The sequence below is a fragment of the Mycetomoellerius zeteki genome, unplaced genomic scaffold, assembly GCF_001594055.1.
Source record: "Mycetomoellerius zeteki isolate Tzet28-1 unplaced genomic scaffold, Tzet1.0 scaffold39, whole genome shotgun sequence".
NCBI classification, from domain to species: Eukaryota; Metazoa; Arthropoda; class Insecta; order Hymenoptera; family Formicidae; genus Mycetomoellerius; species Mycetomoellerius zeteki.
In genome coordinates this window covers 1,079,753-1,104,071 of record NW_017257381.1, presented here as the reverse complement: position 1 = coordinate 1,104,071, position 24,319 = coordinate 1,079,753, and the positions used below count along the sequence as shown (strand labels likewise).

Here is a 24,319-nt window from a genome sequence, read left to right as displayed (position 1 = left end):
AAGTTCAGTTTTGAGATGTCACGAATCAATCAGAGGGCTGTATTAGCATCTTAAGACATTACTTAAGACGGTTTTGAAATAAGATCTGACTATGAATACCAGTCTAAGACCGGACTATGGATTCTGGCCTAAGCAACCAATTGCCATACCAGAAGCACGCCAAAAATCGCCTATAATAGAATTGTTAATAATAAAATATGCCATTTATTCAAAACAAATATAAAATAATGAAAACATAACATATTAAATATTTGTTTAAGTATACTGTTTGTTGCACATATGTTTTAATTTTTTCTTCTTTCTTACAATTCTTTTGCTTTATAAAATAGTTAATATGCTGCAGAGAGGCGTACATATGTATGGTATCTCAGTAAACAAGCGATTACTGTCATCGGCAAAGAAACTTTAGTTTGTACAATGCTTGTTAATTTGTCAAAAATTAGACATTCTGTACTGAATGATTTGCGTGAAATTCTAAACTAAAAAAAAGAGTAATTTCGAACAACATTTGATAAATACTTTAGTAGTATTGTACAGTTTAGTCATTAATATAATATATTTTATATCAATTACTTTATATTACGCATAATTTATATTTATAAATAACATAATCCTTATGTTGAAGTAGAATATGGAGTCTGTATCAGGTGCAGTATTTCCTGTATCATCTACTTTATGATAATCGACAGAAAATAATTTTTTAAAAGTATTATAAAACTGTATTGGTATAGGATTATACGAATTTCCATTTTCTTTGCGTACTTCACCAAAATAATTTTCTAATGTGCATCTTGATTAACCTTCTAGTTAACAAATATTGCAGAGGAGTTGATGATTGTTGTAAGTATGTCCACATCTGAAGTATTGCATTAATTGTTATTGTCCAACATTTCAATGATTTAATTGAGCCAATTATGTTTTTACTATTTTTGTTTAAAACATTTACAGATTGTAAAAATTTTTTTCATTTAATTTAAAAATGCACAATGCTCATATGAATTTGTAAATGCTACTTTATTAGGATCACTATCTAGCATAAAGTGTGCTAGAATTCAAAATATTAAATAATTTATTAAAGTTTTCTAAAAATTCTACTGTAAATGTAGCTTTTTCGGATATTAAAACTAATGCAATGTGTACATTTATATCAGCTGCAACAGTTCTGCTTAATACTTGTGTTGCAAGTTTTAACTTCATTTTTTGAAAATTGTTAGGTTTAATATGTGCATCTGACAACTTTGGAACTGCTCTAAAAATTGAGCCTTTTTATCATATTTATAAAATTCTTCAATATACTTCCATGATGTACATTTATCATTATGTGCGAAACTATGGTGATATAAATTATTTCTAGTTGCTTTAATCAAGTGTGAGGAATCAAAAATAAAAAATATTTTATCTTCGTCAATTTCAAAATATGGCTGTTCTATGTCTATATTTAGTAAGGACAGTATTTATAGTCCGTATTTATTTCAAGATCATCTTAAGTAATGTCTTAAGATGCTAATACGGCCTTCTGATTGGTTCGTGATATCTTAAGACTGTACTTAAGGGGATGCTGGAGTGACCAAATTATCACATTATAGTCGTATAAAAATCTTCGAATTTACTGAACGGAATAAAAAATCCTTTTACAGGATTAAAGTAGACGCAAAATTAGGAGGTGGTGGAGTGAATTTTATACTAAAATCGAAAAAAAATTAAAAAATTTTTTAACATTCTTTTTTTCAAACAATTTTTTCAGAATTTTTTATCAACTTTTTAGTACTGCATTTTCTTATTTTTACCAACATGAGAAAATACGGTATTAAAAAATTTTCAGAACCTTATGGAAAAGAAAATAAACAATTTTTGTCTCTCACAGTTTTTCTGTAAAGTTAATAGTATTTGAGTAAAAGATTATTGAAGACCAATTTTCGATAATTTTTAGTAATTAATATCTTGTTAATTATTGCGAAAATTGTAAAATGGTAGAGGACTTTTCTTCTTAGTTTAGTCCATTATGCCCCTATGCGAAAGATTTTTCATTACTTTCCAAACTCCCTGTATAGTATTACATATACGCATGAGTTATACCAATTATGACTTAATTGTATAAAGAAGAACCCGATCTATAATTACATAAACGTGGTTGTAAGTGATTATAGTTGTAAGATGCAATTGTATTTATGCAATTGTAGATCGGACGTTAAAGAGAGTACAATTAATTTGATTTTCCATATCTAAGTATAAAAACAAGTATAATATAAAAATAAGAGATGTACACTACATCTTTTTAATTACGTTTTAACATAATTAAAATCATAGATTAAAATCTAGTTGACATTTCTTGTAAATAATCTGAAAAGTATAATAGATAACACTACCTTCTTATATATCTTTCGGAAATTTAAATAGCGTCCTTTCGCCTCCGTTCAGTACTTATGTATACTTTCACAATTTTTAAAAGCATACGAATATTCGCTTCTGTTCTTTATATTTTTTATATCATAAATTATTTGTCCTTCGTAATCGGGAGAACCAAATATATTCTTATTGAAAATAAGTTATATTTAGATTATTATAGGCCGCCATACTATCGAGTGTGCATTTTCGTCATGTGCAAGTAACAATCATTTTATAGATTTTGGCCTGAGTGAACCTACTGTACGTATTTAAACTGTGGTTATGTATGGAGCCCTTTGACTATATACCTCTGGACTGCTAGTTACCTCCACTTTTCCTACCTTTTCCATAAGATAGAAAGAGAGGACCGTGTATCCAAGATCTCAGAGCCATCAGGTCCGGAAGTTGGCCAAATCAAGAACTAACTAGCTGCATTTTAAGTAAGAATCGGTACGAATAACTCCGAATAAAAAATTGAAGTGATCCAGAAGTACTGCTAAATAAAAAAATGGTTCGTTCTTGTTTTGCTAAATTATGTAATAATACCAGATACAAAGCTGTAGGAGTAATTAAATGTGATGCGGGAAAAATACAGATTTAAAATCAATTCGAAAAAGGTACCAAATTTAATAATAAAATAAAGTACATATTACAGTACAATAAAATATACATGAAAAGAAACACGGTAGGACAAATCTAAATAAAATATATCTGAAGAAAATAATATATATAATTATAAGCTAATATATATGTATACTTTTTATTGCCCTCTAAATAAAATTATTTTAGTCAGATCTTTTCTGATATATGTTAATTGAATATTTTATAATAGTTTAAATAAAATATATAACCTCAACACGCGTCCCGATTGTATCGATTTTTACTCGAAATGCAGCTAGTTAGTTCTTGATTTGGCCAACTTCCGGACCTGATGGCTCTGAGATCTTGGATTCCAGTAATGGCTGCCGTTAGCAGTCCAGAGGTATATAGTCAAAGATGGGGCCATATTGCATTTCTATTCATATTACATTTAGGATCCAATTCTGATTGGCTAACCAAATCGGCTACTGCGCATCTCCCCTCTCAAGTTGATTCAACGGTTTTCATCCGCCGCAGCCATTACTTCGTGTGCAGTGTTGCATAATCTAGCGTAACGGCATTTTGTATTTCAATCAATTCCTACGCAATTTTGCAATTTGCTGGCTCAGGTACTTCTGATGATGAACGCTACGATGTATGAAGAAGATTATAGCATCAAGATGGACTTCGATGACATCCACACTCCTTTGATGGAAGCTGCTAGTGCAGGGCACGTGGATATCGTATCGAGGTTGATTGCTCACGGGGCTGATGTTAATACTCTATCTGTATCGTGTAATACACCACTCATATATGGATGCGCCGGTGGACACGAAGAGATTGTACGTATTTTATTAAACTCAGGGGCCAATGTTGAGGATCATAATGAAGATGGTTACACTCCTCTGATGGAAGCAGCAAGCGCCGGATATGTAGATATTGTATCTCTGCTGATCGCTCACGGAGCTGATGTTAATACTCGATCTGCATCGTGTAATACACCGCTCATATATGGATGCGCCGGTGGACACGAAGAGATTGTACGTATTTTATTAAACTCGGGGGCCGATGTTGAGGATCACAATGAAGACGGTCACACTCCTCTGATGGAAGCAGCAAGCGCCGGACATGTAGATATTGTATCTCTACTGATCGCTCACGGAGCTGATGTTAATACTCAGTCTACGTCAAATAACACATCTCTCATATACGGATGCGCTGGTGGACACGAAGAAGTTGTGCGTATCTTATTAGATTGGGGAGCTGATGTTGAGGATTACAATGAAAACGGTCACACACCTTTAATGGAAGCAGCAAGCATCGGGCATGTAGATATCGTGTTGTTGCTGATAGCTCACGGAGCTGATGTTAATGCTCAATTTACATCAAATAATACACCTCTCATGTACGGATGCGCCGGTGGACACGAAGAGGTTGTACGTATTTTACTAGCCTTTGGAGCCAATGTCGAGTTTCACAATGAGATCGGTTATACATCTCTGATGAATGCAACAAGCGCCGGACATATTCAAGTCGCCAAGGTGCTGCTTCAACACAAGGACGGCATCAACACAACGGATACACAGTCTAATAAATTTGAAAAGACACCATTGACGTTGGCCTGTTCTAACGGACATTTAGAAATGGTCCGTTTATTGCTAGAAGCTGGGATGGATCAAGAGCATAACGAGATGCATATCGCTCTTATCGAGGCATCAATAAACGGTCATATGAAAGTGGCTCGTTTACTTTTAGATTCAGATGCCCAAGTAACAATGACTAATAGTTCCGAGACGCCATTAACGTTCGCTGTTAGCAAAAATCTTGTGGACTTGGTTCAGCTCTTGATCGAGCGTGGAACAAACATCGAGGAAGTTAATGACGACGGTTATACGCCATTAATGCAAGCGGCGTTGGAAGATAATGAAGAAATAGTCGCCTTACTTTTGAGTGAAGGTGCAAACATCAACGCTCAAAATAAAGAAACTAAGGAAACGGCGCTTGTCCTGGCTTGTAAAAATGGTTATTTCGGAACAACCGATCTTTTAATCAAGGCAGGAGCGGATATTGAACTTGGTGCAGACACTCCTCTGATGGAGGCTGCGGCGGAAGGATACTTAAATCTTGTTCAATATTTACTGGAATCTGGGGCGAATGTTCACGCTCACAATCGGATGCTAGAAGAGGAGAGCGTGGGATCTCGTTACTCATTGCGCACCAAGTTATTGCCGCGCTCGGCATTAATACTCGCGTGCAAAAACGGTCACATTGCCGTTACTGGTTTTTTATTGCAATTTGGTGCTGATCTAAGGCTTTTTTCAAATGATCTTTACTGAGAACATACCTGGATAGTAAGCGATATTATATGAAACTCTGTTTCATATTTATTTCTTTGTCGGAATGTCTGTGGATTTTGTAAGACATTCATAAGTATTTTTATACGTTTTCGGACACTTCAAGAACCTTAAAATGAACACTTTTGTATTATCCATATAGTACATGGCATCGATATATAGCAAGTTGGACATGATAAAGTGTATTAGTGGAATAGGCCTATACAGGGGAAACCACTATAAAAAAAAAACGCGTCAACAATAGTACCTCATGGGTGACGTGGAAATCTATTGTAATTATACAGAGTGATTTACTTTAAAGTTAATTATCGTGTGAAATTGAGAGCAGTTAACATTAGCGTATCCTGATGGACAAAAAATCGCTGAAATTGTTGGATTCGACAATGAAATTGTTGAAATGAGAAATGAAAATGACTGAAATATTGTTGAAATTCTTTTAGTATGAATAATACTTTTAATATTGAAATACTATGAATTTTAATGATAATTAATGAAAATTAATGAAGATTAATGAAAAATAACGAAAATTAATGAAGAATACTTAATATTCATACTAATTTATTCAAAGATATTGAATATTGAATTATACTAAAATACCATGAATCCTAAAGATAATTATTGAAAATACATGAAAAAAATGAAAAATAATGCAGGATATGTAATATTTCTACAATTTATTATATACTGAAATGTACCGATATGTTATAAATTTTGAGGAAAATTAATGAAATGGGAACGAAATATATAATATTTTTATAGATTTATCAATGAAAGTTACCGAAAACGGAAATAGAATAATTGAAATGTCTCGACGGTCTCGACGCCGACAATTTTAATAAGAGCTTCAATAACATTATATATAATTTATAAATATGCAACTACGGTTGTTATTGTTGACGAATGTCAAATCTAAAAAAAGAAGCTTATCTCCAATTTTCAAGGTGAATTGAATCCTTTCATGAAACGAATAAAAAACTTCCATTACATTGTCATTTTTTCCATTACGTTGACACGAGTGAAAAACTTTAAATTCGACATTAAATTCGGTTTGCAGCAAGGATAAAACGCTGCGAAAGCATGTGAATCAATTTGCTCTGTTCTTGGCCAGGGTGTCTCACAATACTGGTTTTGTTATTTTAAAGCTTAATTTTGATATATGAAGGTTTTTTTTGTATATCTGATGAGATATAAAAGGTGTGCTTTATTAAGAGCCTTTTAAATCGAGCGAAACTATTAATACTAAATGCTATTATCGATTTTGATTATCATAGAGTGCATATGCATAGACATAGTCATAAAGTATTTCAATATTTATATATTTTTATTCGAATTTGTCCGAAGTTTTATATGTAGATTGTTCGAATAGCGTGTTTTTCGGATAGGATTAAATTGATAAGATATTATTTCTATATATGTATATGTATATACATTATCAATTAATATAATTTGCATTTTGTTTCACATGAAAATAAATTTCAATCTCAACGATTCTTCCTTGAGCCGATTTGTCAAATAATTATCCTTACCGTTGACAATGAATTATTCGTATTAGGCTCTGCAGAGTTTTTTTTTGGGTATGCCCTGCATCGAGGAACGTCGGCGAAGATATTTTAGAAACGCAATCAACTATTACTAAACTATTGCTCTTGTGGCTGTTTGACGTTCTGTTTACGAATCCACTTGCAAGTTAATTAGAATTCCCATGGTAAGTGAAACAGTTAACGGACCAGCTGTATGTCGAATGCTCATGTGCATTTACACTTTCCCAGTATCGTCGCCAATTTTTTTTCTTTCAGTCTCAATCTTCAAGTGTAGAATATCAAAACGTGTCGTCTCCTTCTGCTTTGCAAACATCACTGTTTTCGTGGTTTTCCGAATATCTTGATTTAAGTTTGAAATTTCCTTGATTGATCGTTGATTACTTACACATTGAACCACCATTGAAAACAGACAAGAATAAAAGTAGCAGGCTAGCAGGACGTGAAGGCAAACAAGTACGTTTCTTTTTTGTGAGTTGGACTTTTTTCATTGACTGTGTTTATTTTTCACGCCAGAAAATATTCCTGAGTTTTCATAAGCGAGATTGATTAATAACAGAGTTTGTATTTAATTAATCGGCATAAATTTTAATTTTTTACCGTGAAAAATTAAAAAATATAATTAAAAAGAATATGTAGAGTTTGATTAAGGCAATTTTAAATTAAACTTGTAATTTTGATACTTTCGTCACATGAAAATGGTCAATGTTTAACAAATTTACCTATTGTTAAATTAGATGTATGTTTTAATATCGAAATTATACTTTAAATACAATTTACCTTTTGTGTATGTATCTTATATATTTATCATGACTCGAACAAATTTGATTATATACTCACATACATTTTTTCAGAAAATTATTAGCTTCAAACTAGTACTTCATATATATATAAAGAGTTTTATCATATTATAAAGTAATGATGATCGCATTATTTAATGATGATTGTATTAATCAAACGTTTGCATTTTGCGAAATGTACGTATCTATTTCATAAAAGAATAGGATTACTTTTATTATTTTTTACGTCATGTGATAACTTGTTTGAGAAATAGTGCGATAACTGAGGTGTATTAGCACAGTTTGAGTAAAAAATATAAGGATTTTAATGAGTTATTTGCGAATCGTTACGCGTTTCGACAGATAGACATGGCATAAAACAAACAAGGCATTTTAGCAGTAGCATGATGCCTGTGTGTGAGCGACGTATCATCTTAATTAAGACGTAGTGTATATCTTGATGTTCCAATAACGACATAGTCTGTGAAAATTAACAAGAACATGCTATTCGCACAATAAATTTAGTACCAATGTGATTGAAGTTTGTAGTACCAAGAAAAACACCTATGAGGTGTATCTTTGGCTAAAAAGAAAACTTGACAGATATTTATACTTTCATTAATTATTAATTAATTTAAGTATAAATAATATTATTGCGTTTTGACGTAATACATTTCTCTTTATATTATTAACAAAATATAATATAAGAAATCTATACAGATAATAACAGGAATATTGTTCTTAAATGTATTCATTCGCAGAAATTAATGTTTACTAATTGAATAATTATAATATATATATGTAAACAATATGCATAAAATAACATAATCTCTATTAGTAACATGTTGTTAAGATACTAACAAGATATTATTAACTGTTAATTTTAATAACAAAGTACTACGTTATCCTCTGTGACAAAAAGCATTACAATAAGCATGTGGAAACGATACAGTGGCGACGCAGCCGGCTTATAGAAAGAGTTTGTACAAAATATCATCCGATAAATTCAAATGTTTCTTGCACTACTTACGGTACATGACGGTTTTTAAATCCAGTGCCATTTTTTATTTCTTTTTTACTGCTAATCCTTTATATTAAATATATATATATATGTATTTTTTATCAAGATGTTTATATACGATACTAGATCATAGACAATATATAAGTGACGAGAAACATTCGTATTCTTTATACACATGCCCATTGTCACAATACAATAGTGAACAATATAGGATTAATGTGAAAAGTATTAGAGCAAACTCATTAAGATTGTCATCAGACCAACGTCGTCTTATTATTTAAAAATATAAATTAAAAAAGATTTAAAAAGATACTTATTAGCTGTATTAAGGGGATGCTGAAGTGATCAAATTATTATATTACAGTCGTATAAAAATTTTCGAATTGACTGAACGAAATAAAAAATCCTTTTATAGGATTAAAGTAAACGTAAAATTAGGAGGTGGTGCGGTGGATTTCATACTAAAATCGAAAGAATGTTAAAAAAATTTTTTAACTTTTTTTCGATTTTAGTACAAGGTCCATTGCACTACCTCCTATTGATTTTGCGTCTACTTTAATCCTATAAAAGGATTTTTTATTCTGTTCAGTCAATTCGAAGATTTTTATACGACTGTAATGTAATAATTTGGTCACTCCAGCATCCCCTTAATAATTATTTCAATATTTAAATAAAATCTTTATTTATGAATTAATTTTTCTCGTAACTTTTCTACCTTCTATCTGATTGACTTTTTTCATAACAAAATGGAAATAGATTTTATTTTAATTTAAGCATTCGACAGTTAAAGTTATTTTACTGCATTACAAATAAACTCATATTTTTCCTTTGCATGTATCTAACGTAGAAAATCTTTGTGTGAGTTATATCTGTTATGTCATATCTGTTTTGATGATATAACATAGTACTGCTTTTTAATCTCAACAAATTTCAAGTTTTTTCGATTTGTAGGTGTACATTAATTTCAAGTGCAATATTCTGGCGTAGAACGATTAGCATGACGCTATGTGCAGTAGCGAATCCACGTGTACATTTGTTTTCAGATAAGAGCGTCCGGGGATAATGAGCGCAGTTTTATCGGAATACTTAACCGAACGTTGTATACAGTGCTTCTCCGTTTGCAGTTTATAGATTAAAGAGAGCACATCTTAAAAACGGACGAGTTACATATAATACTCTCTATGCAAATATGTCTGTGATATGAAGACTTGGGACAAAATGAACGTAACGTAACACGTATAAAATTCAATTAGGAGGCTGGTAAGTTTTTTCACGACTTTATTTTCCATAAATTGAAACGAAATATACAAGGGTGGGAAACGAGTGAATGAAAATACACAAATGTTAAGTTAAGATTGAATAACTTTCTTTCGGCTTTCGAAGGAGAAAAAAATAGATAATATGGATAAAAAACTAGAGGAAATGAAAGTTTGAGCGTTATAAATTGATTCCTTCTCAATAAATATTTTATTAGACGTTGTTTTATTTACGACTTTTACATTTTCAATTAAGTAATTAATTTTATTATTGTATATACTATGCACAGAAGCTTCAGACAGTAATTTGACTTCCGTTTATGATAGCTAATAATATTATCACCGATTGAATTTATCCAGGCACAAGAATACTCCGAAGCTGCGAGTCCATAAAATTACATTTTCGATTTGCAAAAAATAAAATAGATAACAAAATGTATGAAATATCTGAGTTGAACAATTGTTACTAATTTTTCATTTTGCAAATAATTTTAGAGATGAGAAAGTCATTCTGACATTTTTATTTATTTTAAAATGTGATATTGAACGGAAATGTCGACTTTACAGTTTCTATTTCAAACAGTCTGCATTTCACAAGACTTTAATCTGTCACGTGTTCACATAATCTTGTCCAGTATAACATTTTCATATTTATCCTAAATGAAACATTTGTTTCCCGCAATTCCTGTTGTATCTATTTACAAATTTAAAAAAAAACAGTATGTTTATTCGAGCAGACTTTGAAATTTATTTAAATTATTCTCGTGTATACACATGCATTTATTAATGTAAGATCTATTACGCCATTAATTATATAGAAAATATTTTTCATCTTTCACTATCATATGTTTTGTTATTTCAAAATATTTCTTTTCATCTATCACTGTGTTAGTATTTCATATATTTAGAAAAGTTATAATATTCTGTCGAAACTCGCAAAAGAAATTCAGGAGTAAAGAAGGACGATTTATTATATGTTTCTCTTAGTAGCCAATTCCAGTGAGATCTTTTTATAGCAGTAATATAAAAGAAGATTTCTTTCATTTTATGGAAGTAATTCCTATTAATATAAAATATTACGTCAACTGTTACATTAAGAGCCATTTCTAACATTGATGTATAAATACAAAGATTCGCATTCAAGATATTTTACGGTTTCGAATATACAGGGTCGCTTCGAAAGTTTTGGTCAGTCTTTGAAATTTTATAGAAAATTTAATTCTAAACAAAAAGTTTCCTATAAATATAAGTTGAAAAATGCTTCTTTAAAAAGAGAGAGAGTTAGCGCTCAAAAACTTCTGAAATCACAATTATTTTATATATTTTTGCAAATATCAAAGAAAATATATACGTTTTTTTAAACAAAAAGTTAGCAAATAGTCGAGAAAACTTTTCTTGTACATTTGAAACTGATCATCTCAAAACCTATGGAACGTACTGTAATCATTTTTATCTCATTTGCAAAATAATTTAATTCTCTGCAATGTTTGTTTCAGTACTTTTCATTCAGAATTAAATTTTCCTATAAAATCTTAAAGTCTGACCACAAAACGTTTGAGGCCACCCTATACACACACACACACACACACACACACACACAGGGTGTATAAAAAATACTGAAATCCCTGAATATCTAAAAAATGTAAGATTTAGTTTCATAAAAAAATATTTGAGACAAAATGGTTGTAGGGTTTAAAAAAATTTATCTACTGATCTTATCAGCTTGAACTTGGGTCGCAAGATCAAGTAAAGTCACATCGATTTTTTAAATGGAAACCCCCATTTTTCATTACATATTTTTGTAACTCGAGAGCTCTTCGAAACACTATAAAATATTTCTTTATTAAATACTTTTTAAATTATAAGGCTTGACAGTTACAGTATTAGCATTATGAACTAAGATGTTCGACTAATAGTTAAAACCTTTTGCATTTGTTGTTCAGGATTATGATCATAACATCATATATCAAAATTAAGGATGTCATTCCTCTTATTTTCAGTTTTAGTGTAAAACGTCTAAAGGCCTTGATCTTGACATATAATGGTCCTGAACAACATTTAAAAGGTTTTTAACCAGTCAAACACTTTAGATAATGCTAATGCTGGCGATTCTATAACTTCCAAGCCTTATAACTAAAAAAATACTTAATGAAAAAATATTCTGTTATAGTGGTTTGAAGAGTTATCGTGATAAACTACAAAAATGCAATAAAAAACGGGGGTTTCCATATAAAAAAACCTTGTGGCAACACCACCAAATGTCAAATTGATAAGATCAGTAAATAGATCTTTTTAAACGTTACAACCTTTGTCTGAAACATTTTTTAAATAAAACTTATATTTTTCGAGATATTTAGGGATCTCTCTCTCTCTCTCTATATATATATATATATATATAATATATTGCTTCTCAGTCGAAAGTGATCTGGAGATACGGTAGTGTCTCGACGCTAAGCCAAACGCAGTACCGTGTAAGGGAACATGGCGTTCCTTTGACCGGTTGTACCTTTAATCATTCGAATTTATAAAAAATCTATTGGATATTTGTATAAGTAAAAATATGTAGTTTGTAGTACGAGTATCAGAGGTATTTTATAATTTATAATTATAACAATGAATAGAATTATACTTCTATGAAAAATCATTGTTTTCAAGCGTTCGAATGAAGTAATTTCAAGAGGTTTTGATCTCATAAAATGTTGTATATGTATCCTGTCTTATGTTGGAATTGCCTAAAATGTTAAATAGATATTCAGAAAAAATTATTTAAAACTTAATACTGTCAATCTTAACCTATAATTTGTAAAAGTAATAACAAATAGAAAGTGAGCAAGCGTTGTTTAACCAGTAACTGATAGTGTTACCTTTGAGCAGTTAATGGTACGGCGTCGGATAATCATTTAGTTTAGCTATCTTACCTCCAATATTAATAAAATTATGCTCATTAGACGCGATTTTGAATGAAACGAAGAACACTATTTTTACCAGATTCAATCGTTTCGTGCAAAAACAAAAATCGCGTCTTTGTATGGTAAAGTTTATTTTGATATATTTTATATATAAAGTTATATATATATATGGTGTAAAAAGACATCAAAAATAAAAATATGAATAAAATTAAACTTTTGTTGAATATCTTATCTTTATACACACATTTTATACATTGGTTAAAGGTATAACACTCCCTAATTAGAGGTACAACATGAGTGTTGTACCTTTGACCAAAATTCAATTTTTTTCTGTAAAAAAAGATGTACAAAACATAACAATTTAAATCTATAAAAAATATATGTTACTGTCAACACTTCAAAGAATATTTTAGAATTTTAGACATCAAAATACAACTTGCACAAGAAAAAATGTCAAAATTGGTCAAAGGTACACCACCTTCCCCTATAATATTTCTGAGACTGTTAGGTAATTAAGACTGATTATCTTTGCGAAAATATATAATTTGCTATTACTATTTTTTACTATCCTTTATTTTATAAATATTATTTCGAAAGTTTCGAGAATCAGATTTTTATTAAAATGAAAATTACAAAGCTGTAATTGTAATTACATAGATTAACATAAAATCAAACACTATATATTATGTATAACTCACCTTTGTGATTTTTTTCTAATTTTTTACCAAAATTGAAAACTGATGGTCAGATTTAAAAGAGGAAACATTTCTAAACATTTAAAAGTATGAAACATTTTCAAAGATTTATATAAGTACAATGAAGTTTTAAGAAAAAGTAGCATTTAGATCATGTTCGGTATACACCTAAGTTTATCTATCTATATGTTTTCTTCTTTTTCGTAAAAAAACAGTTAGGGAAATAAAAAATAAAATGAACCAACGTTACTTTTATAAGATTATAAGTTTATTAACATATTGACATATTTATTGACATGTAAGAATTCACAAAGAACTATTTTTTAAGCAATTAACTTATCTTATACTAATTTACTTATCTACTTATCTTCACAATGTTTAGCAAGTAAATTAGAATCCATGGCACTGAATAACAAAAGTACAAGAAAAACGTTACAATCGATATACATATGTACATTCAGTATGCCTAGGTTGGTCTACCTTACAAAGAGTTCCCACTCCTTGGATATAAACAAAACGTTGTAATAAAAATATAATAAATACAATGTTGTAAAATATAAATACAAAGCATAATATGAACTACAAAAATTAATAACCATTTCTTCTTGGTAGTTAAAAAACATATGTGTAATTATAAAAGAGAAAGAATATAAAAATTAATAATAAAATATAAAAAAGTTAAAATGGATTAATAAAATCTGTTTGTATAACATATAATATATGTTTGTATAACATATATCACATAAGTAACAATTAAAAACAATTAACAAGATGTGTTAAGTAATCTTTTTCATATTGAATAACAAATACGTATACATGTGCAAGTACAATACAGTAGGTACAATAGAGAATCCACATACGGTTCCTTTGTCCACACCATATTATCTTAGAATTCAAGTGGATTTCAACGTTATTAAATAATATAATATTTCGAAAGAAAATTGTCTTCTATCAAAGAAGATTGTACTAAATCTACTTTTCCCCAATACAAAATGAATTATAACTAAAAGATATTAGGCTTGAAAGAAGTTGTTGCAAATACGGTTATATAATAAAATGAGATGAAGCTTAATTCATCAATGTTCATAAAATGAAGAAATCAGATAACTTTTATACTCTTTCTAATAACTTCTAATTATTTTATAATCACGTTTGTAATACTTTTTTATAATTTTTATTTTAACGTAGGCATATAAAACAACAAAAATAACCGATTCAGGGCTAATAAGAGTCAGCGCGGGAGAGATTGCGCAATATTAATGTAGGTATATAATTTTTTATAAAAAGATAATTATTTATTAAAAAAGTGTCTAAGAAAGGAAAAAAAGTGAAAATAGATATTTATAAAAATAAACATTCATAAAAATATATATTTCTGGATATCGTCAAATTTTTTCACAAAAACATTGAAATCAGTAAATGTACGATCATGGAGTATAAAAAAAAGCAAAAATAGATTGATTGTTCAAATTTCTTAGCTTTTCAAATAAAATTCAAATTCTGAGTCCAAGTTGTTGTGATAATAATCTTTACTTTGATGCACTATAAGGTAAATGTCCCAGTAGCTAGACGTTTAAGCGTTAGGTTCTCATAAATAATACGATTTATAATATCAAAAAGGTTAATATAAATATTTGTATTCATTTGAAAACTCAAGACTCCCTTAAGCAAGGAAAAATTATTTGAACCCACTTATAACAATTATTAATTAAAATATTAAAATAAATAATAGAATGCGTCAATGTGGCCGCACAAGCCGGTCGGACACTAAGACGTAATTTTGTCCCAGTGTTCGACCACAATTGGAAAATTAATATGCTGACGGAAAATAATAATATAAATAGATGCTTAATGACAAAAGACAACTAATTCAAATTGATCTTTAAGGTAAATAAGCATTTGAGGTTAATATTAATATAAATAAATAAAGTTTTGTGTATGTACTATCCGATCCCAGTGACTGGACATGTAACTATATCCGGACACAACCTATGTCCATTTACATAACACTTTATTTATTTAAGTTAATATTAGTTTCAAATACGCTTTTTAAAACGTAATATTATAATTTAATTGTAATCTTTAAATGCTATTAAATTATAATACTGTAATAAAAAAAGCATTTGAGATTAATAATAATAAATTTTGTGTAAGTGTCCGGACATAGGTACATGTCCGGATACTGGGACATTTACCTTAAACTCCATAATTTTGAAAAAATTATTTCTTTGGCTATTAAAAATGTCTACAATATATCATAAATAGTTTGATTAAGTATTAAACTAATTTATTCAATTTTACTATAGACTGAATATTTTAAATTTTTGCGCTTTCATAATTTATATTCTCTTACTTATTGTTCGTATTTTTATTTTTCAGAAAGTCTGAAAGCTTTGATTCTGCTGCCCGAATATATAGGAATAGAAGACTTTTTTTCTTATGTATAAATTGATTTATTACTTAAAAAGATTCATCCATTAAATATGCGTGTATTAATCATAAATTGTGATTTATATTATTCTTTTACATATTTTATATTAGTTTGTTTGGTCTTTATCATTCGTTACAGTCTAATATTATTTGTTATTTCGTTCCCGACTGTTGATATTACTAGAAGTGGAAATTTATTACATTCCATTGTTTTTATTGATTACTGGATTTCATCGTTATGTGCAATATTGCGTTCGTTTTATTTATTATGAGAGGTGGAAATTATAGTATTACGTTTTATTGTGTAAGTTTGCTCTCTTTTTATTCTCTTTTTATTCAATCGATTCCTCTAACTGTCTTATGTTATTATAGTTTTGACAATATGATTCTCATTAAATATTTATGTATAACCAACAGGAAATTATAATGAAAAAAACCAGAATGAAGATTTTTAAATGTGAATATCGAGAGAGTAAACAGTTCCTCATTTTTAATTTTTAAATATATTACATTATGTATTGCATCTTAACATCGTTGGATGTTTACAACTAGCTATTACAACTATTATTTATATGCGACTAATGAAGACTATATAAGTCGAAACTAGTTTAGCGTTTGTTAAATCGCCGGTTCGCGTAAAGTATCCACGGCAGTGTCGCTGCGCTTTGGCTTAGCGCCGAGACACTACCGTGTCTCCAGATGTAATTTACACATTAAATTCAATTAATATTATTTCACCTCTAGTGTTTTAGTTCGTCTTTGGCTGTTTTCTTATATAAGTTTAAAATTAAAACATTAAAAAAATTTTTTTAAAGAATTTATTAATATATTTAAAAATGATTCCATATGATATTAATTAAAAAATAATACTGATTGTCAATAACTGTTGTATAATATATGTATATGTACTAGGTATCCGTAATATTACAATTATATTATCTCAATAACAAAATTTCAAAGCATAAAATAAAAATATTTTTTAAACAAGTGTCTTCGAAAAATCAATAAAAAATAAATATTTTACATTAAAAAAATTAATTTTAAGTAATAAATGCTTATTACATTTTGATTTAAGTTTTGGTTTCGACTATGTCGACGAAACTTTATTTTAATTTTGATTGAAATCCAAACCGAATTTTCGATCGATTTCTGTTTGAAACATAAACTTTTAAATTAAGAAAATTTTAGAAAAAACAAAGAAAACAGAAGCTAATCTTGATTTATATCAATTAATCGATAAACAAATTCAAAAATTATTCCATGTGTAAGACTGTAATTAATCCTCACCGTGTATACAGGGGTCATTTGTGTTCAAATGATTTTTAAAATTCTGAATATTTTCAGAAAACAAGTGAGTGCGCCGTTCTGCTCCTAAAAAAACTTATGGGGTGAGGGAAGATGCCCGCGTGAAAGCCTGGCAGTGGACATTATTTTCTCACTGAGCAGCAGATATTCAAAATCGAGCGAGGACACAAATGATCCCCCGTGTACACTCAACGCATATTTGTCGTACAAATAAGAAAATAATCTTTTTCGCTTGTTTCTTAACTTTCGTATTCTATGTACCTTGATAACAGAATCAATCAGTTTATTAAATATTTTTCAAGAAAACTCATATTTCTAATTTTTATTAGAATATTTTCTTTTACTTTTTAAATATTATTTTCGCAGCTGATAAACTGTACTTTTATTGCAAAAAATATAAAAATGTTGAAGAAAAAAAAATTAAAAAGCAAACTGCGAAGTTACCATTATATAACATATTATACAGGGTGTCTCTGAATTCTCGCATACAGAGTACAAGCGCAAAAAATATTTATCGGACGCAATTTTGCTACAGTTGTTTGTTTTAGCACAAAGTGTCAAGTCTTGTACTCCGTATGCGGGAATTTTGAGACATTCTATATATATATATATATATATATAAAATTTCTTCTATGTAAAATATCTAATTCGTTAATTTTCTAGATATACTCATACACACATGATTTGTGTGTTTATAACACATAAAATATTTCTCAGAATTAATATCTGATGTTTTATGTTAAACTGTTACATTAAATATAAACTGCAACATCACGAATTCACGGCAGACCTAGTTAATTATAATATTATAAAAGATTATAATCTCGTACAGTCAATTTAATAAACCTCCAATTATATGGAATATTTATTCACAGAATTTATCCATGTTATCGTTGTGTATTTTTAACAGAATATTTCAAACATCGTATATTCGATTATGCTCATACATATATTGAAAATAAAGTATCAAAGGGACACAAATCAATAATAAATAAATTAGCTTCAAGTCTTTTGTACGTAAAAATCTCATTAACGATTCTTTTTATTTTACAGCCGTAACTGTTACTGGCTCAAAATTCTGTAATTTGGACAAAAAAAGAAAAATTAAAAATAAAGAGGACCATACAACAGCTGAAACGAGACGAAATGACCATGTCGTGGTCATACACAACAAGTGCTTCGCCATCCTCCTCGATTACAATATTAATGATGACAACACTATTAACGCCATTAGCACTAACGGCAAATTACACGGAAGCCAGTGACTTTGTTGGCAATATCACAACAAATATCACTGAAGAGGAGTTGGTATATACGCCGTATAGCGAACGACCAGAAACGTACTTCGTTCCAGTAATCTTCCTTTTGATCTTGCTAATTGGCCTTATAGGCAATACTGTGCTTGCTCTTATGATCCTGCGACACACAAACATGAGAAACGTACCTAATACATACGTACTCTCGCTGGCGCTTGGGGATTTACTGGCACGTAACATTTATATATGTAAATATACATTTACGTACAAATTCCTTTATACAGAAAATCATGTGATGCGTACGAAACTACTCGTACGTGTATATCTGCTCTGCAAAACTATTAATTTAAGCGAAGTTATACATATGTTCCAATATACATGCTGGCGAATATTTGACTAGTTAATATTTGACTAATAACTCCTTTTAAGAATGTAATTCTTTTGTCATAGAATACTATCATATTATAAATGAAATTGATATCAATCATGCGATTAATCCTTGTATTACTGAATTAAGTAAAAGTTATTATAAAGTTTTGACATAATAATATCACCTCAAATTTTTGACAAATGGTAAATCGCTACTTCATCTTTCTCTATTTCAAAAGTTTTTTTAAATTCTAATACAATTACTCTTTGAAAAAAACATATATATATTTCGCCAAAAATTATCACTATTACATAGAAAATTAATAAGATCATTGATAGGAAAATGACCAATATATGTGTGATTGTTTTACCTACAAAATATTGATTTTATAAAAAAATTCGATGCCGCGATGTTTCTCCGAATATAAAAAAAGATCTCATGGTAGTTTCATTTGTAAAAGGCATCACTGAATATATCAGTACATTGGTTGCGTCAGGTAGGAGAGCAAAATCGATCTGTTTTAGTATGACGTCAATACATACGCACAATAGCACCAGTCAATTCTAGCATCGTCGTTTCACGGAAAATCCTACGTAATTTGGGTGGCTCGACCCACACGCCTCTCAACCACGCATACTCAAACAATAGTCTTAACGAGATCTGGAGGTGGTTCTTATGCCCGTATTCATAGTCAGGCCTTATATTTAAGGCTTCCTTAAATTTATCTTCAGATGCTCTACGAATTATTTCATTGGCTACTGAGCATCTAAAGATAAATTTAAGGAAGCCTTAAGTACAAGGTCTGACTATGAATACGGGCCTTAGTCTATAATATTAACTAGCTCTTACATTCCTAAAATTTCCGCTTCTCTATTCAATAATCTGCAGGAATATAGTTTACATTCCATTAATGTTACATGATATTGCGTTGCGATAAACTTACATAAACGTATAACAGATATTTGCCGCTTTTCAACTGAAATGTCTGATATCGACAGATACGATTTGCTCTCAATACAAATTGCTCACATACCAGATTTGAGATTTTAACAGTTATTGACAATATACAATAAATTGAATAAAAACAATTAAGATCGAGCTTTTCTAATCATCAAATCTCCAAAATTATTTTACCTCGCTATATATTATTACTATTTTATTTTTGCTTCGATCAATTACTATTGCATAATTATCTAATTTGTTCTACAGGTAATAATGACATGTGTCCCGTTCACCATTACCGTCTACGTTTTGGATTCTTGGCCTTTCGGATTATTAATCTGCAAAATCTCTGAATGCGCGAAGGATATATCTGTCGGAGTTTCTGTCTTTACTTTAACTGCACTGTCAGCAGACAGATTTTTCGCTATCGCGAATCCTATGCGGAAATTACACGTTGCAGGTATAAAACCACAGCTGTGTGATTTGAAACTTGAAATCATGTGCGATATAAATCATTAAGACAAGTAATGTCATTGTTGATGTCATAATCTAAGTAAGTGACATCTTTCTCAATAAATTAAAATTACATATTTTTTATAAAGACAAATAAAACTTGTACCCTTAAATACCAAAAAATGATTAAATCTACTAATAAGTATATTAAATTATTTGATTATTTATTCAAGGTAGTGGAAAAAGAGCAATACGTTTCACTACAATTATTGTGATCCTGATTTGGGTTTTGGCTATAATATTGGCGATTCCCGGTTCCTTTTCGTATATTAGGTTTTTCAGGGTTAATCAGAACGTAAGCTTTTACGTAAGTAAGATCATCGTACTCATAACTATAATCCCATTTTAGACCTAACTCGTAAAGTGTTATTAACAATCATACGTAAAAACTAAAAAATGTACGACGTTCTTCTCTACCCTATAAACCGTGTAGCAATGATCTAATGATTTTTATATACGTGTGTATATATGTGTGTCATATAATTCCAGGTATGTTATCCTTTTCCCGAGAAGTTTGGACCCAATTATCCAAAGACAATAGTAGCATGTCGCTTTTTCATCTACTATATTATACCTCTCACCATCATCGCTGTTTTCTACATTTTGATGGCCAGACATCTTATGCGCAGTACGAGAGATGTACTCTGCGAAATGCAAGGACAGGTAATTGGCATATGTGTGTTTAATTACAAGTTAATTATAACATGCGAAGATACCAAAGTGTTTCATCAAAATTTAAATTCAGATTTCTCTTCCTGTCTATTTTTATATCTCTGTTCTTAAAATCCGTCTTATCATCCACGAACAATCTTAGTGAAAAATTTACGAGATTATGGCTACGTTTACACCGTGCGCTTAGTCCGCGACTATACGATAGGTGTCTTTGTTTAATATACAGGATAAACAAGGACATCCATTGTATAGGCCGCGACCTAAATGCACGGTGTAAACGTAGCCAATATTACAGCCTGGAAATAGTCTATACAACAACCAACCAGGCCTGTCAGATAGTGGTTCGCCGCCCGCGCCGAGCTCTTCCCCCTCCAACTCGATTCCCCGGATAATTTCAGGGACGGCTGTGAGCCGTTGCGATGTAGGCTCTACTTCTCATTAGTCCTCATAGTAAATCATTGGAAATTTCGATTTTTTTCTTCTTCGCTACACGACATAGTCAGGGATCTATATTGAATATTCTATATTGAAAATAAAAAGGATTTAAAATATTTATATGCTTGAAAGAGAAGAGCTATTTAGTACTTTTATTGTAAATTTAGTTACTTCTATCGTAAATAATTACTTTTATCGTAAATAACTTCAAAAAATTATTATTTTTAAACAGACAATTTATAAAAAGTATTTCACGTTAAGGTTTGTAAAACGAATTTTCATTTTTTGCGTCTTACATCTAGTACATTAATATGATAGATGGATACGTTTAGTATTGCTAACGTATTGATACTTTAAGTTTTGCAATATTTTATTAATATATTTAATATTTAAATATTAATAATTTAAATAATTCATATTAATGTAGATGCAAAAAATGAAAATTCTTTTTACACACCTTAACGTGAAATACTTTTTATAAATTGTCTGTTTAAAAATAATAATTTCTTAAAGTTATTTACAATAAAAGTAATTAAATTTACTAAATAGCTCTTCTCTTTCAAGCATATAAATATTTTAAATCCTTTTTATTTTCAATATAGATCCCTGGCTACACTACGTCGTATAGCGAAGAAAAAAAATCGAAGTTTTCAATAGTTTACTATGGGGAGTAGGGCCTACATCGTGACGGTTGACAGTCGTCCCTGAAATCGATCGGCGCTGCGGGTCGAGTGGAGGGGGAAGGGCTCGACGGCGCGGCTAGCTTGCCGACTATTTGCGTATTCGATTTGCTGACTCGACCCGACCCACATCAATGATCCGTTCCGTTTAACTGCAGAAGAAGATCTAAACCGTGCAAGAAATGCAGTTAAAAAGAAGAGACCATTGACTCGAAGTCTGATCGAATCAGTAAATCAAATACGCTATATCTAACATCTAACTAATTTGACAGGTCTGTAGTAAACAATACTTGTTCATTTGTGATATTAATACATACTGTATTACATACTGTTTCAGATTAAACAAATACAAGCTCGTAAAAAGTTGGCGAAGATGGTAATGGCTTTCGTCATTATTTTTGCTGTGTGCTTCTTCCCACAACACGTTTTCATGTTGTGGTTTTATTTCAATCCAACTTCGCAAACAGATTATAATATCTTTTGGCACTACTTTCGTATCTTGGGTTTTTGCCTTGCTTTCATCAATAGCTGCATCAACCCTATCGCTCTGTACTGCGTAAGCGGTGCTTTCAGAAAATACTTTGACAGGTAAGCTTAAAATTGTAGAATCCATTATAGTAGCGACAAAACGATGAACATCATAAAACTTGACAGATTTGGAAAATCGAACGGAATTTCTTGTAAAAGTAACTTGAAAAAGTGTGTTTATGAATATTTTTTTTCTGGTTTGAAAACCTCTGTATTAAAAAGTATAACACATTACTTATTCAAATATAAACCAAAATCTCTTTTTTTCCTAAACTCTCAAAATTTTCTTTTTCGGAGGCACGGAGCTAACAATATTACGGAGCTAAATCGATACTCATTTGATTGATTGCGTCTAAACAACTTTGTAATTTGTACAGATATCTGCCGTGTTTCGTTATTATGAAGAGAAGACGGAGACGACATCGACAATCACCAGAATCAAGTTCACGCGGACGAGGGCCAAGTTCTTCATTTGTCAAGTCAAGAAAAAACTTGGGCGATTCCCGTCGAGAACAACGAATTGCGATGCGTCTCTCGATTATGACGACTGATGTACGACCTACGACTCCAATTAAAGAACAAGAAACTTCTATGACTCTGCCAGCAAATCCAAATGGCACTGGTGAGTCATTAAGAAGTCAACGAGTCTCGATGGAACCAACCGTACGTGATCGATTAGTTCCATCGTAAGGAAGACATCAACGTCATATTTTTTTATAATTATTTATATAAAATAAGTTTTGTGTCACTTAATATTGATCAAGTAAAATTATATTTTGATGATATCTTTTTACAAATCAGACTTCAGATTATTCAATTGCAATATATTTAACTATAGCCTTCAAAAAGTAGTAAAATTTTTCATATACTAATTACGAGTAATTAATATATGGATTATTTGGTTATATAACATATTAAGTAACATGTTTATTGTTCCTTGATACAACTTAAGATAATGTTACGCAAATAAATACCTGTTAGTGTATTTATATGTTTTTCATGTATAAAGATTTGTATTTAAATGTAAAAATATTAATTGAGCAATATATTAACAAAACGTATTGCATCTAATGACTGTAAAATGTATAATCAAATGTAATAATATGTACAACAATGACTATTAAAATGTACAATCAAATGAAATAATATGTGCAAATATGTGTAAATATAAAATGTATAATTAAATGAAACAATATGTACAAATGTAAATATGTGCAAATAAAAAATGAAAAAAAAGAAGTCTTATTAGCGCGCGCGCGCGATAGGAAAAGATATTACTAATTATAAATTTATTTTATAATTATCATTTCCACGATGATTATAAAATCTCAATTATGTTATTGTTCGTATATTATATTTGTAATTGTTTTATTTGTCCTCTCGGATTCGACTGTAATTGGTCAATTTCTTACGACTTAAGTCTCAAAACACCTATTGTAGATCCGGACTGAAGCCTATGAAGCTGGTTCTACATTAGTCGCACCGTAGCGTCGCAAGTGTTGCGGTCCAATCAACGTCAAGCTAGCTCGACTCTGATTGGACCGCAATGCTGCGACACGTTTGCGATGCTGCGATGTGATCAATGTAGAACCAGCTTGAATGGCCTAGTTCCTTTACGCCGTACGCCGTACGTTGGCTCCACGGAGTAATAAGAAGGAGATTAAGTTCGAGG

General features: G+C 30.2%; 1 protein-coding gene and 1 pseudogene across 2 annotated transcripts; both read left to right on the top strand.

Moving 5' to 3' along the window:
• Nucleotides 1-3,605: 3,605 nt before the first annotated feature.
• On the top strand, nucleotides 3,606-5,300 carry LOC108726126 (ankyrin repeat and KH domain-containing protein 1 pseudogene; annotated as a pseudogene).
• A 4,472-nt stretch (nucleotides 5,301-9,772) lies between these two features.
• LOC108726172 (neuropeptide CCHamide-1 receptor) lies at nucleotides 9,773-23,451 on the top strand. 2 transcript variants are annotated; one of them, XM_018453592.1, is made up of 7 exons: nucleotides 9,773-9,916; nucleotides 18,305-18,736; nucleotides 20,087-20,279; nucleotides 20,506-20,639; nucleotides 20,822-20,995; nucleotides 22,457-22,707; nucleotides 23,025-23,451. In XM_018453592.1, exons 2-7 carry the CDS (start codon nucleotides 18,398-18,400, stop codon nucleotides 23,335-23,337), a joined length of 1,404 nt encoding a protein of 467 aa, XP_018309094.1. In that variant the 5' UTR covers nucleotides 9,773-9,916; nucleotides 18,305-18,397; the 3' UTR covers nucleotides 23,338-23,451. The 2 variants fall into 2 exon arrangements, 1 of the variants encoding a protein (XP_018309094.1); XR_001936788.1 differs by lacking the exons at nucleotides 9,773-9,916; nucleotides 18,305-18,736; nucleotides 20,087-20,279; ... (1 more) ...; nucleotides 20,822-20,995; nucleotides 23,025-23,451 and adding an exon at nucleotides 22,230-22,391 and having other exon boundaries at nucleotides 22,457-22,537.
• Nucleotides 23,452-24,319: the final 868 nt, after the last annotated feature.